The 16,333-nt window shown below is 40.8% G+C and overlaps 1 protein-coding gene across 7 annotated transcripts in view; it reads right to left on the bottom strand.

Annotated features, from left to right (window-relative positions):
- Positions 1-3,365: 3,365 nt before the first annotated feature.
- The window catches only part of PARP9 (poly(ADP-ribose) polymerase family member 9), a 29,688-nt gene continuing 16,720 nt past the window's right edge, over positions 3,366-16,333 (bottom strand). For all 7 annotated transcript variants that reach the window (XM_048215009.2, XM_048215008.2, XM_048215010.2 and 4 more), the window contains 4 exons: positions 14,732-15,112; positions 10,316-10,452; positions 9,493-9,667; positions 3,366-4,178 (listed from right to left, as the gene is read on the bottom strand). In XM_048215009.2, coding sequence (XP_048070966.1) covers positions 3,802-4,178; positions 9,493-9,667; positions 10,316-10,452; positions 14,732-15,112 — 1,070 coding nt within the window. In that variant the 3' untranslated portion in view covers positions 3,366-3,801. The remainder of the gene's footprint in view (positions 4,179-9,492; positions 9,668-10,315; positions 10,453-14,731; positions 15,113-16,333) is intronic.

Below are 16,333 nucleotides of genomic sequence, written 5' to 3'. Positions count from 1 at the left end.
TGCCCTCTCAAACTAGAAGTTCAGGTCAGGGCCTCTCTTGCCCATATCCAAAGACAGTACCATACGAGACAGGAGGCATGCTTCTTTCAAGAGGAAGACTGCTGCCACAGCAATCAGACAAGAAAAAGAAATAAAAGGCATCCAAATTGGTAAGGAAGAAGTAAAACTTTAACTATTTGCAGATGATATGATACTATATATAGAAAACCCTAAAGACTCCACTAAATAACTATTAGAACTTATAAATGAATTCAGTAAGGTTGCAGGATACAAACTCAATATACAGAAATTCACTGCATTTCTATACATTAAAAATGAAGTAGCAGAAAGAGAAATCAAGAAAACAATCCCATTTACACTTGCATCAAAAAGAGTAAAATACCTAGGAATAACCTTAATTTAGGAGGTGAAAGACCTGTACCCTGAAAACTATAAAACACTGATGAAAGAAATTGAAGATGACACAAACAAATGGAAAGATATTCCATGCTCATGGATTAGAAGAACAAATATTGTTAAATGTTCATACCATCCAAAGCAACCTACATATTTAATGCAATCCCTATCAAAGTACCAACAGCATTTTTCACAGAACTGGAAAAAATACTCCTAAAATTTGTATGGAACAACAAAAGACCCTGCATAGTCAAAGCAATCTTGAAAAAAAAGAACAAAACTGGAGGTATCACAATCCCAGATTTTAAGATATACTACAAGCTGCAGTAATCAAAACAGTATGGTACTGGCACAAGAACAGATACATAGATCAGTGGAACAGAGTAGAGAGCCGAGAAATAAACCCACAGTTATGTGGTCAATTAATCTTCAACAAAGGAGGCAAGAATATACAATGGGAAAAAGTCTCTTCAACTAATGGTGATGGAAAATAATGGACAGCAACATGCAAAAGAATAAAACTGGACCACTTTCTTATAGCACACACAAAAATAAACTCAAAATGGATTAAGGCCCTAAATGTGAGATCTGAAACCATAAAAATCCCACAAGAGAGCACAGGCAGTAATTTCTCTGACATTTTTCTAGATATGTTTCCTCAGGCAAGGGAAACAAAGGCAAAAATAACCTATTGGGACTATGTCAAAATAAGAAACTTCTGAGGAGCTAAGATGGTGGCATAATAGAAGAACCCTATGCTCCTCTTGTTCCTAGAGCACAACCAGATAACTATCAAATAATTCAGAATACTCATAAAATCGACCTAAGGACTGATAGAACTGCACGACTAGAGGGATAGAAGAGGCCACATCAAGGAAAGTTAGGAAGTACAGAGACACGGTTTGGGAGAGAAACAAAATGAAAAGCTTCTGCCCAGCAAAGGTAACAATTGACAAAACTAAAAGGCAACCTACAGAATGGGAGAAGATATTTGCAAATGACATATCTGATAAAGGCTTGGTATCCAAAATATATAAAGTTGTATATATATATATATATATATCTCGACACCCAAAAAGCAAATAATCCAATTTAAAAATGGGCAGAAGTCATGAACAGACGTTTCTCCAAAGAAGACATACAGATGGCCAACAGACACATGAAAAGATGCTCAACATCACTCATCAGGGAAATGCAAATCAAAACCACAATGAGATAGCACTCACACCTGTCAGAGTGGCTAAAATCAAAAACACAGGAAACAAGTTGTACACCTGAAAGTAATTTTATATTGTATGTTAACTAACTGGAATTTAAATAACAACTTAAAAAAAATTTTTTTAAACACAAGAAACAACAAGTGTTGGCAAGGATGTGGAGAAAAGTTACCTTCATGCAATGCAAATTGGTACAGTCACTGTGGAAAACAGTATGGAGGAAAAAAAAAAGATAACAGTATGGAGGTGCCTCCAAAAATTAAAAACAGAATTGCCAAATGATCCAGTAATTCCACTATTGCCAAAGAATGCAAAAACACTAATTTGAAAAGATATATGCACCCCTATGTTCATTGCAGCATTATTTATAATAGCCGAATTATGGAAGCAGCCCAAGTATCCATTGATAGATGAATGGATAAAGAAGATTATATATATATATACACACACACACACACACACACACACACACACACACAGTACCATATGAGACAGGAAGCATGCTTCTTTCAAGAGGAAGAATGCTGCCACAGCAATCAGACAAGAAAAAGAAATAAAAGGCATCCAAATTGGTAAGGAAGAAGTAAAACTTTAACTATTTGCATATTATTCAGCCTCCCCAAAATAATGAAATCTTGCCATTTGCAACAACATGAATGGAGTGAAAGAGTATTATGCTAAGCAAAAGAAATCAGAGAAAAGACAAATACCATATGATTTCACTCATATGTGGAATTTAAGAAACAAAACAAAGAAAACACAGAAAGAAACCAAGAAACAGACTCTTAACTATAAAGAATAAACATGGTTACAGAGGGGAGTTGGGTGAGGGTGATGAAAGAGACGAAGGGGATTTTTAAAAAAAGAGGAAAAATGCTGGTTACAGTAAGATGAGGCAGAAGAAGTGTTCTGAGCAAGGATATAAGGGTCAGGAAATTTGGGGAGTATAGAGAAATACGGATTTCAGAATAGGCAAGAGATATATGGTGAGATTAGCTGGCCTCTGTATCGTGGAATTCTGAAGTAAAATTTGGGCAAAGTCACAACAGATTCAGCCTTTATAAGAGCTATTCTCTCTGCATAAAATACTCTTCCAACTCTGCTCCTGATTTGCTGTATCCTTCATTCACCTAACTCTTATAAATACTTTTGGTCTCAGCTTGAGTTTCACTTTCTCTAGAAGGCCTTCCTCCCAACCCCTGATTAATTTATCCCCCTCCCTCTTAAATTTTTCCAAAGAATCTGTAATTCCTCTTTTGTTATACTCAATCGTATAGCTGCCTTTCTGATTGTTCAGGCTGAAAGCTTTCTGAAGACATTTGTCTTGTCCTGCATCATATCCTCAGCACCCAGAAAATGACGGAAACACATCTGGTGATCAAGAAATACTTGGCGAATTAATAATTTGGCCTTGGGGCACCTGGGTGGTTCAGTCGGTTGAGCGTGACTTGATTTCAGCTCAGGTCTTGATCTCCAGGTTCTGGGACTGAGCCCCACGTCAGGCTCCACACTCAGCGAGGAGTCTGATTGAAATTCTTTCCCTCTGCCCTCTCCCTCCACCACTCATGCGCACTCCCTCTTTCTCCCTCTCAACAATAAATATATCTTTAAAAAAATAAACAATTAGGCCTCGTGGTGCTTGAGTGGCATTGCTTGGTATGGTTGAATCCAAACAGGATATCAGTAGAATATCAGCCTTTGGATGTCCTTCCACTTTGAATAATGTCATTTTACATACAATTTTTCAGTCAGTTACTCAGACAAAGATGGTTTATTTTGACATCTAAAATACTACATAAGATTTCTCTGGAAAATCTAAAATCATCCTGCTGTTACACTATCATTTTAGAAAATAAAAAGGCTTGGATTATATACTAGAAACCCCCCTTCATCACATGTAAAACATTTTTACTGTTACCCATAGTAAAAGAGACGAAAGGACAACTTGAAGGAGAGGGAACGGTCCTGAGAGTGTTTGGGCTGGGATTTACGCACCCCAATCCCAAGAGGTGAAGACAAAGGTGAAAGAACTAAGATGCTAGTTTGTGGTGGCTCCCTTCGATAACACAATTGGGCCATATGGACAACACATCTGACATATTCAGACCACTCTTTGACTCACTGATGGTCATTATTTGGAAAGTTCCTCCAAAGCAGGCACATGCCGGTTGTTAAAATGATGTGGAGGTTAAACAGAACTACCCCTTGAGAATCTTGCTTTAGGCTGCTGTGAATATAGCACCCTTGGTTCTGATGAGTAATCCCATGGCTGTACACGATCCTGGGTGCAAGTCCACAAATACTGGGGCATAGCCTGAGTGTTACTAAAAATAACAAAGGTTTCGGGGCTGGAGACATTGTCAACTACACTGTCATGGCGATCTGTGTCTCCAGGATTCAATGGTGGGGGAACGATATATAACGGATGACCCCGACAGAAGGAGCCTGTGAGTACTTCAGCTTCAAACACATATATCAGTCCGTCCGTGGCCGATGTTTTCTTGACCTGATATGCTAAGTTTTTCAGGTTCTTGGTGAAGTATATACCAGCTCCATATTTTGGGTCTGATAAAAGAAAAAAAATTAAAAGATTATTAGGATCTGATGAATCATATTGCCTATGTGGGTACTACTCTGTACTCTCTCTCTAGCCCTCTGAATAATCACCACCTCCTGGTCCCAAGTCCCTGTCTGTAGCAAAGACACCTAAAGTTGTTCTCTTGAGACAAATTATCATTGATATCATCAGCATAATAATAGCTTACATTTATATACCTACCTTCCTTTTTATTTCCCTTCCTCCCTCCCTATTTTTTTTCTTTACATTTACTTAGGATTTAACCAGATATTGTTGCAGGCTCATGAGCAGCACTGAACAAAAGAAGTTCAATGTAAGCTGTATATGTAATTTAAAATTTCCTAGCAGCCACATAAAAAGGCAAAAAGGAACAGGTAAAATTAATTTAATAATTTTTATTTAATCTATGATATCCAATATATTATCATTTCAACTTGTAATCAATATAAAAAATTATTAAGGAGATATTTTACACTCTTTCCTTGGGTAGTGATCTTTAAAATCAGTGTATATTTTACACTTACAGCACATCTCAATTCAGATTAACCACATTTTAAGTGCTCAATAGCCACATGTGGCTAGTGGCTACCAGCTGGACGATACAGCTCTAGGGCTTCAAAGAATGACTAAGACATGATCCCTGTTCTCAAAAATTCACAAAGGGAACTACCCACATGTAATCAGGTAAAGTACAGCACAATTTTATGTGGAGAGAAAAATATTTTGAGATAAAAATCAAAGATTTCTTTTCTGGAAGTTTCTTCTTGCTCTTCGTTTTTCCACCCATTGAGTTCTTGCTACTTATTACATCAGGGGCAAAAAAGATAAAGCTCAGAACAAAGTCAATTGAATATATGTAACATTTTTTAATTATATAATATGTATATATAAATTATATAATATATATTTACATATATTATATAATTTTTAAAAAATTATTTTAGAGAGTGCAAGCAGGGGGAGGAGCAGAGGAAGAGGGAGAGAGAGGCAAAGAAGGAGAGTCCCTGCTGAGCCGAGATGATGCAGGGGCTTGATCCCAGGATCCTGAGCTTGTGACATGAGCCAAAACCAAGAGTCAGAGGCTCAAGTGACTGAGCCATCCAGGTACCCCATATATCATATATAATTATTTTCAATCAAAGCATAGATTATGGTCTTGAAAGGTTTCCTGAGAGAAGAAAAGGGTTTTTTGAACCGGAAGTCTAAAAACCTAAAGGATTCAGAGCATGGAGTTTATGCCATATGTAACAGAGGAGAGGAGGATAAAAGGTAATTCTTAGAATAGTTCTCTCACTTCAAAATAAATAAAAGTTCTTCCTTGCACCTGGTGGAAAGAGAAGAATCAGAGAGGACATGACTAGAACTTTTGGGGACTTAGAAGGGACTCACTTCACTGCCCCACTCCCTCAAGAGAGCCCTGGGCGTCGAGATAGGGAAGAACAACAAGAATCTCAGAAAAACAGGGAGTAGGGGACTTCGAGAGTAGAAGGAACCAGTGCCTGACTCTACTGGGTGCAGCCCCCTCCTCCAGCCTGGCTGCTAAGTGGAAAGCAGTGATGGCTGGGGAAGATGTCCAGAACAGGTGAGGAATGCCACACAAGACCTTGCATTTCAGCTTGGACGATGTGCACACTCAAAAATTTCCTGCGCTGCAGGAGGGGCACAAACAATGGAAGGGAATTCCCTCGGCACGAAAAACAGAGTGCCCTGTGTAGACACTAGGAACAAAGGGCACCATAAATTTAAGCACAGGAGGGTGCTAATGACGAAAGCCCAGGGTGGTTTTTCCAGCAGAGGACATCTGGAGACAGAGAACAGACAGATGAAGAACCAGACCACTCTCCCCACAATGCCTGTCCATCATTGAAAGCACTTTCAGAAGTGAAGAAGGAGAAAAACCTTGCAGGAACTGAGTTTAAACCCCAAAGGGACTAAGAAAACTGAAAATGACTGAGTTGATCTCCAGCTGTCAAGATGGGAGTTTTCCACATCTGTGGACATGGGAGCATGAAAGGTAGATAAAGTTCCATTTTAGGGCTATAAAGAAGACAAGCCCCACACCTGAGTTTTGTGGAACGGTAGATTTTTGTACCTGTTGGAGTTACAGATGCGGTAACAGAGGAATATAGGACGTGCGGGAGCACAGAGCAGGAAGGGACTCCCTGGGCCTGCAGGAGTGAGGGAAGGTGTCAACCAGGAGATGCCATTTGAGCTATGTCTGGAAGAAGGAATAGGACTTTGGAGGGCTAAAAAAAAGGGTGAGGAGGGAAGGCATTCTGCACACAAAGGCATAGAGGCATGAAATAACCAGCACATTTAGGAAACTCTAAGCAGTTCCTGGCTAAAGTGTGGATGACACAGTGAGTGATGAGGCTGGGGAAGTAAGGGTGGGGGGAGGCAGAGGAGGGGGGGTTAGGTCCTTACATGCTCTGCCAACGGGGTTGGAGTTTTACCTTGTAGGCAACTAGGAAGGCAGATATTAAACAGGCACGTATGTTTTTAGCATGATTCTGGTAGCAGAGAAAGGATAGGTTGGATAGGGAAGATGATACAGTTTCCAGCTAGGAGACATGGTAGGTAGATGGTGATGGTATTAGCCAGGTTAGGGACTATCAGGGGGGTGGGGAGGGAAGCACCTATTTCTTAGGGGAAAATATGGTCAAGGAAAAAGTTCAGTCTGAGGAGGCTATGGAACATCTAGGCAGAAATATTCAAAAGAAGTTCGGAAATATGGACCTGCAGGTCAGGAGAGAGGAAGGGGGTTGGAGTTACAAATCTGTAAGTCATCATAGAGGTAGGAGTTGAAGCCATAGGTATAGGTGCAATCATCCAGGTGACATCATAGAGTTAAAAAAATAAAAAAGACTTCCTTTAGAACTCCAGAAAACCAACAGATGGACTCACTACATTATACATCATAAAGGTGGGAACTCTGTGTGTTTTGTTTACTGTTGTATTCATCCCACCTAGCACAGGGCCTGCCTTATAGAATGTGCTCAAGAAACTTGTGGAATGAATGAATGAACCCAATAAAAAAACTGCAAGCATGGAGGCTCCTTCTTGCGACATTCAGCCAAGTCCTACAAGCAAGAGATGAAATCAAAACTGGCTTGAATGCAAGCCAAGAGAGAAAAAATATATATAAAGCTTCATTAATAGAAGCCCCTTTTGCCTATAGCTGGCCATCTAAATTGACTGAGAGTCCCATAATTTGGAAACTTTCAGGGGTAAAAAAAAAAAAAGCTAAGAACCTTTGTACTCCAAATGAAAACTAGGTTAAAAAAGAAGAGTTGCAAAACAATTTCAGTGGTGATAAAATGTCTCCTGGGTTTCTCAAGCACGCTCTCCAGACATGTTGGCGCAAGTCACATTATGGACAGTATCTCCCCAGTGAGTCTATCATTCGAATCGCCTCAGGCAGCGGCTTTAAACTAAGAGCTAGGGTCATGGACAGAGCATGGAGGCCAGTAGGTAAAAGACCATAATCTTGAGGCTTAAAGACTAGGTGGAGACAAGACCTTCGGCTGGGTTTTAAAGACACAATCTTGACCAGAAGCAAACAGGCTTCATGCCTGCTGATGTTTTAAAGGAACTGTACTGCTGAAGAAACTGTAAGCCTGGCTGTCAGTTGCCTGAGAGCATTCTAGTCCCTGATGCAACCCATGGACCCCTGATAGGCCATGGACCCCAGGGGGCCTAGAAATGACCACGGGCGGCAACACATAAGGAAGATTCTTCCCAGAGTGCAAAACCAGGGTGTCGGTCCACTCTGAAGACAGTCCTCACTATCCCTGTCCAGGGGCATGTGATTAGTGGTAGGGACCAGTGACTTTCCTTCTCCCCTTTAGAAATGGGAGGTTTTTTTGTTTTGTTATTTTTAAAGATCTTATTTATTTTTTGACAGAGAGCACAAGCAGGGGGAGTGGCAGGCAGAGGGGGAAGGAGAAGCATGTGGGGCTCGATCCCAGGACCCTGGGATCATGACCTGAGCCAAAAGCAGATGCTTAACCATCTGAGCCACCCAGGCGCCCCTAGAAATGGGAGTTTTTATTGCAGTTTTTCTGCTCCTTCTCCTATTATTATATAATGAGTGGGTTAGAGCAATTACCTTGCTTTTAAGCTTTACGAGAGGATTTTCTGGACTTGAGTTTGATGATAAGACAGGATGAGACTTTGGGGCTGTCTTCCTTGGGAGGTGGTGTGTGTGTCTTTCAGGAAGAAAGACATGTACAGATGTCACGCAATTCGCAGCATCTGCCATAGGACTGAAAAGAAGGCAGTACTGGATTTGAAAAAGAGGAGGATAGTGATGGTCTTAGTGAGAGTAGTTTAAGTAGGGGTGGGAGGGGGGAGTGCAGAGAAGCCAGTTACGACGGGTTTAGGAGCAAACGGAAGTTGTGAATTTTTAAGACTTTACCAATATCACTATTCTGGCTACACTCAAAGACTTCTTGGTGGGGATTCATTAATCAATTTTTACCCCCAGGAATTTTCCATGTTCAATTTTTACTCCAGGTATTGCTTATGTTCTCTCTGGGGCAAAGAGATGATGGCTTCCAGACCCTTTGCTTTCTAGAAATCAAGACTTGGAGTTGGCTTCACAGCAAGGATCATGCTATATATTTTGAAAGGTAAAGATCAAGAACATAGTCAATGGATCAGGCAAAATCAAGCCTCATGGCTAGGTATCCTCCATGATTATTATTAAACTTCTTCGCCTCCTTTGGAGAGATTTAAAGGGGACAAAACAGCAATTAAGTATGCAATATTGTTGTACAACTGAAAAGAGACATGGAAGCTACACATGGTAGAACTCCCATGGCTGAAAAGGATCTTAAGATGTTGTTTACTTCACCTGTCAGATGCTATCTAATTCATTCCCTAGCAGGCTACAGGAAATGAAGAAGATGGAAGAGAAAAGAGCAACTTCATTAAGTTCAGAAAAATGCCCTTTTAATTAAGGATGAGGTTTGGTACTGTTGATAATAATTTTGTGGAGCTAAGCCAAAAAAAAAAAAAAAAGCTTCAGGGTGTTCTCTGCAGATAAAACACATAACCACAGAAAAGAGAAAAACAGTGAACTGTAGAACTTACCACTAAAGCTTTCATAAATCCATCAGCAACAAAACATATGAAGGCAAACAAAAAATATGACCCTTTCCAAATGACTTGATCACTATATCCCAGTGGCAAGGTTCCCCTCACCACAGCAACAAATACCATGAGCGATGAGTCATCTGCTAAGGTCTGCTCACCAATCCCCATGTACAGAGGCCCTGAAGATGAGGGGCTGACACCTACCGCAGGCCACCGAGTACATTCTTTGGAAGCCAACTCTGCACACTGCTTCACAGAACTGGTAGGGAATTTGCTGATACAGCCTGTGGCTCACAGGCTTCCCATGTGTTCTCCCTTCCATCATTGTCTTCTTGTTTTGGAAGACAGCCATGAGAACTGCATTGTCTATTTTCTCCACCTATGACCCAAGGATATGAGAAACTGAAAAAAACTGAAAAAAAAAAGTGAGAACCTCTATTTACATTGCCTGATACTCTGGTTCAAAGAGAAAGGCTCTTAGGTGCATGTTACCTGGCATGCAACTTGCTTTTCGTATAAAGTGTTTTAAGAACCTCTCCTGGCCCTACCCCTCTCCTATTTTGACTTCTGTCCCTTCAAAATTCCCTGTCCCTTCTTTGATAAATCCAGGTAATAAAAATTCACTGAGCAATCCCTATGTGCCAGGCCCTGGTAATGAAACGGTCAACAGTGTAGACAGTCTTTGGCTTCTTCAAAGCTCCGGGTTTAGTGAGAGTAAAAATAGGTAAGCGATTACAATCCAGTGTGATAAATGCAATTCCGTTTCTTTTGTGTTGCTTTAAGATATAGGCAGGTAAGTTTGCCCTGACGCTTGATTGGTGCTTCTGTACCTCCTGACATCATTCCTACCTCCTGATTCCAGCTATACCCTTTGTGCCTGCCCACCCCTGCCCTGCTTTCAGTCTTACTCCTAGGGGTCTGGGCCAATGAGCAGCTGGCTTAGAGTCATCAGCAGGTGAGTTTTTCTTTTGGTTACAGAACTAGGTGATAGCAAGACGAGTCGAAACCTTCCCTTAATTCAGTATACCTTTATAACCTGCAGACCACAGTTTTCAAACTGTTTCTTCCGATCCTGAATTTCCTCCGTTGAAAGCTTTAGGCATTTCCGAAATGTATTCCTTTTTATTTCATCCTGGTTTGGGAGCTGCCAATCAGTCTGTTGTCCTAAAAATGAGTAACACAAAACTTTGTCTCAATGCTCTGTGAGAAGAAAAAGGGTTGTAAAGAAATTTAATAAAACAAATTACAAAAATTTAAAGGAATGGATTAGCCAGTTTAAATTGTACGCCTTATGTATTTAGGACAGGCAAGGAGAGTACAATATAATGAGAAGGCATAGGATAGAAGAGGGGGTTAATAAACTTGTCCTCACATGATTTGGATTACGAGGCTGACGGGGGTGAGAGAAAAAAAAGCATTAAGATATATGTTCCCCATCGATGTTGTAACGATGATAAATAATTGTGTTGCTAACAGGAAGTGTTTGTATTTCTGGCCAGGATGCTCACCAACAAAAGACAAAGGCATCACAAAACATTAAATAATGATGAAAAATAGTATGACGTTTACGTAAAGCTTCAAGATTTTCAAAACAGTTTCACTTGAGAATTACCTCACCACCACTGAAATAACTAACCCACTTTTGCAAATGAGGATATTGAAACTCGGAGAAGTTAAGTGACTTGCCTGGTATCACACAGCCAATTTAAACCTGGCTTTCACCAGTACTTTCTGCGAGTGGCAGAGTACTCTCCACATGTATCACTTGTATGCCACCCAACCACAAGGAGCAAACTTTGGAGATTAAGAGTTTATGGTGTCCTGTCTTTCCTCCCTTCCTTCCTTTTTTCCTTCCTTTGTTTCTTCTCCCTTAACTTTCTTACTTTCCGTTTTAAATTCAAGGGACAACCTGTAATTGCCTAGCAACTCCTTGTTGGAATAAATATACATACAGGTGGACAAACAGGACCCCCCCCCAAGGACTTATTTTCTTTTCTAAAGATTTTATTCATTTATTTGAGAGAGACAGAGAGAGCAGTGCAAGCAAGAGCAGGGGGAGGGGCAAAGGGAGAGAGAGAGAGAGAGAGAGAGAGAGAAGCAGACTCCCTGCTAAGCAGGGAGCCTGATGGCAGGACTCGATAACCAACTGAGCCACACAGGCACCCCTCAGTTTATTTTCAGTTTGACTTAAACCCAAGTAAACAAAAATGACATAATTCCCAGCACATTATTTAACTGAATGTGCTCAATTTAACCACAAAAAGCAGATGATAAATCCAAAGAAATTCACTAGAGGGGCCAAGTTGTAAATCTGGAAAGCAGGCGGGACAAAATTCCATAGCAGAGAAACTCCAAAGCCAGGAAATTTCAAAGGAAGAGACTAGAACTTAAATCTCGAGAGCAACAGCTGACATTTATAAAGTACAGTAATAGAGTTCAGTTCACTAGAGTTCAGCAAACATTTACTGAGCTCCTATTACCTGCCTGGCGCTGGGCTGGGCACCGGAGACTCAAACATCCAGGAACTCCTGCTGTCAGAAGTTCTCCCCAGGGAGGATGACAATGGCACCACCAAAGAGGAAATACCTAGCTTCCCTTATTTAAATTTTATCACTCTGGTGGATAGTTGATATTCCTTGTAGTAATAATTCATTGAAAATTTGTCCACTGTGTTAACTAAGGTCTTAATCTGATTGAGAGAGGGTAAGCGTGTAGGGGCCTCTGAAAGACTGCTGTGGAATAGTATGCTTAGTCACCCACTATCAAAAGTGCCACCTTGCAGCAGAACAGGGGACTTACAGGGGACTAATTGCCAATAGCTGGGAGAATGGGTCAACCTGATGAATGCAGTTAAAGTAATGCCACAGGCTTTATAGACCAGTGTTTCTTTGTCTCTTGTTCTCTTGGGAAGTGTACTGGTGTTAGTTTAAATATCCACAGTCATCACCTTTCAAAAGCTAAGTAGAAATCATAATCTTCGGTCTCATTCTTGTGTATTAATTTTGAATGTTATTTCTTTATGCTCAGAGTTTTTAAAGATTTTTTATTTACTTATTTGAGAGAGAGAATGTGAGAGAGAGAGAGATAAAGAGAGAACATGAGCGGGGGGGGGGGGGGAGGAGGAAGGGGCAGAAGGAGAAGCAGGCTCCCTGCTGAACAGGGTGTCTGATGTGGGACTGGATCCCAAGACCCTGGGATCATGACCTGAACCAAAGGCAGACGCTTAACCAACTGACCCACCCAGGCGCCACTCTTGTGTATTATTTTTGTCCATGTTTTTTGACACTGGGTTTTCTAGGGAATGTGGATACAACACTTACTGTAAACTCTCACTCACTTTGACCATGTCTGCCTGGATTATTTTTACAAACACGAGGTGAAAATGAGGTGTCCTTTGAAAATTTGCATCTGAATTTTTGTACCAAACTCATCAACATTACAATGAAACTGACCTATCTTTGCTAAAATCCTTCAAGTCTCTCCCTTGTTTCAAGAAAAACTCTGAACTCTCATGTGATTTATAAAGTCTTTCATAATCTAGTCCCTGCCACGGTCTGATTGCTTGAAAGTTTCTTCACCTTACTAATTTCTACCTATTCTTTATTCTCCATTTATGACACCTCCTCTGAGAAAGCTCCCCTTGACCTCCCAAGTCTGGGTTAGGTGTCTAAATTGGTATTCTGAGACCCAATTCCAATGTCTGTGTGTGTAGGAGGGTTTCCCATATATACAACCAAGCAATTCTGCTACTATCTACCCAGAGACAGCATCAGAGTCCACAGGCTAAGAGTTTAGTCCTACAAGACTGCTCCCCAACACACACACACACACACACACACACACACACACGCACACATACACACACTTCATACACCAGTTGAAAGCCAGGTTTTTACCTGTGCTTCTGGCTGACTAGCTACAAACTGAAGGTTCCAATGACCTTCTCCTTGGATTTCAGACACCAGTTGCAAGTTCAGGTTGTTACCTGTACTTTTAACTGGCTGACTGTAAATCAGAAGTTCCCATGATCTCCTCCTCGGGTTCAATTAATTTGCTAGAGCAGCTCACAGAACTCAGAGGACCATTTTACTTACTAGATTACTGGTTTGTTATACAGGTGTATTACTCAGGAACAGCCAGACTGAAAAGATGCATAAGGCAAGGAAGGAATGGGGAAAGGGTGTGGAGCTCCATGCTCTCTCCCAGCAAGCCACACTCCCTAGCTCTCCACGTGCTCACCAACCTGGAAGCTCTCTGAACCTGTCCTTCTGGAGGTCCATTACCTAGTCACAGCTGGTTAAATCATTGACCATTGGCAACTGATTCAACCTCCAGCCCCCTCCCCAGAGGTTGGGCTGGGGGATACCAGAAGTTTCAATCCTCCAAACACAGGTCAGGTTTCCTAGTGACCAGTCCCCATCCTTAAATGCTTTCAAAGTCACCCCCTAATGTAACAAAAGACACCTTTATCACTCTCAACACTTAGGAAATCCAAGGGCTTTGAGAGCTGTAAGCCAGGAATGTGGATTAAGACCAAATATGTATCACAAATGTGTTTTGATCGTCTGAATGACCAAATATATATTCTAAATCGCAACATCATAGTGCCCTTCTGAGGTGCTCCCACAGAGTATTTTCACCCTCCTCTTTCATAACTAACCTGTTTGCTTCTCAGTATCCTCAATTCGATTTTGAATGGAAACAATGTCCATCTTATCACTGTATCCCCAGCACCCATCACTTGCTTGGCACATATCATGGATACAATATACATTAGTTGAGTAAAGAAATGAAATAAGCTTCTGTTTCCCAAGGTGGCATTTACAACAGTGAAATTTTCCTAGTTAGCTCTAGGGCCATGTTGAAAGGACCTCTCCAGACCCAAATTCCCAGTCATTGTGAGGATTTTTGCCCCACCGAATGGGAGATACTTGAGTGTACTTCACAGTATGAATGAATAATTTACTTAGGTGAGAGAGCTCAGAGTAATTTTAAGATTCCTAATGCTGCCAGCAACAAATACGTAAATGCAATAAAACTCAAAGAAATGAATTAATTAAGTAGAATGTGTCTATATTTGAATGCTCCATTTGTAGAATTAGGGATGTACTTTCCCCCCCAGAACCTGGGCTTGTGTTGCTGGAGGCTTTCCATTTAATTGCCTCTTATAATCCACGTCATCATAAGTAAATCCAGTCACGTGTGTGCCCGTGTGTGTGTGTGTGTGTGTGTGTGTGTGTGTGTGTGTGTGTTTATTTACTAATTAAACTTGCTCGTAGAAAGACAGCCCAAAAACGGTTATAAAAGGTCATAGCTTAACACAGAACCAGCATGGTTTGCTCTCTCTCTCTTCCATACTATCTCTGACCCACATACACACAGACGCACTCACACCCATAAGGAACAGTTGCAAGAGCTGACTTTCCAACTTAAAGTTACTCACCTGACATGCTCCAGAGGACTAACTCCTTTTTTCTTGTCATTTCCTTTTGAACTTCACACAGCATATGTTCAATGTTCATAATGACCTCAATGACGCCGGCTTGGGCTCCTTTAATCTCTAACGTTGCCTTTTCTGGAGTGATAACCTCTGAGATAGAGACTCTTAAGGTATTCTGAAACTGAGTCAAAATGTCATGTTCCTTTCTCCCAAGGTAGAGGATATGATTATTCTCAATGATATGGTGGTCCTGGGGGGTCAGTATTCTTTGGATCCACACTTGGGCCTCCTTCATCTTTTCCAGGTCAGATCCCATCAGACTGATGGCAGGAGATTTAGCTTTGAGCCCGTTTTCTCTTTTTTCCTCTCTGGTCAACTGGGGGACTGAAAAGACTGTCATAAACATCCACAGAAAGCAGGTGGGTTTTAAACCAGAGCAGAACAAAACACCAAGGCCAGTATTTGCCCCAAGGATATTAGGACCGTTGCCAGCAACAGCAACTTCAATTAAGTGCCTATCTCTGATTGCTATGCTAGATAAGAAGGAAATCTAACTGTACGGTTTACAGTCTCCTTGCGAACAAGAGTTTAGCCTGTAAGGGGTTGGTCTTATCATGGCCTTGCCCCTGCTATCTTACATTTGTCAGTGCACAGATGAGTTCACCTTGTGATATGACCCTGGGTGTTAACCAACTATTATACCTCAGAGAAGCAGGTTGGGTTCCACCTCACCACAATAAAGTGAATATTGCAATAAAGCAAGTCAAATGAATTTTTTGGTTTCCAAGTGCATATAAAAGTTACGTCTACATTATACTGCAGCCTATTAAGTGTGCAATAACATTGCCTACAAAAAAATGTACATACCTTAATTTAAAAATATTTGTTGCTAAAAAATGCTATAATCTGAGCTTTCCACGAGTCATAATCACTGATCACAGATCACCATAACAAATACACTAATAATGAAAAAGTTTGAAATATTGTGAGAATCACCAAAACGTATACAGAGACATGAAGTGAGCAAATGCTGCTGGAAAAACGGCACCAATTGACTTGCTTGACGCAGGGTAGTCATAAACCTTCAATTTGTAAAAAAAAAAAAAAGCAGTATCTGTGAAGCATGATAAAACAAAGTACGATAAAACGAGGTATGCCTTGATGTCCCGCTGACTGAGATCTTCCTTAACCTTTTGCTACTACCGAGTTTGAAATCAAACATCTCTGAAAGCCATAGACTTTAAAGAGAGAAAATTCCTTTTGAAAAATATGTATTTTTTTTTAAGATTTTATTTATTTATTCGACAGAGATAGAGACAGCCAGCGAGAGAGGGAACACAGCAGGGGGAGTGGGAGAGGAGGAGCAGGCTCACAGCGGAAGAGCCTGATGTGGGGCTCGATCCCATAACGCCAGGATCATGCCCTGAGCCGAAGGCAGACGCCTAACCGCTGTGCCACCCAGGCGCCCCGAAAAATATGTATTTCTGATTATAAAAAATAACACGCTTATTTTTGAAAAATAAGAAAATTATCCAAGTTTAATGAAAGGAAGAAATACTCCTAACTCTACACCAGGGATTCCTTTTGATACCTTATCTGTACGTA

Source organism: Ursus arctos, unplaced genomic scaffold (genome assembly GCF_023065955.2).
Source record: "Ursus arctos isolate Adak ecotype North America unplaced genomic scaffold, UrsArc2.0 scaffold_4, whole genome shotgun sequence".
NCBI classification, from domain to species: domain Eukaryota; kingdom Metazoa; phylum Chordata; class Mammalia; order Carnivora; family Ursidae; genus Ursus; species Ursus arctos.
This window is presented reverse-complemented; position numbering and strand designations above follow the sequence as displayed.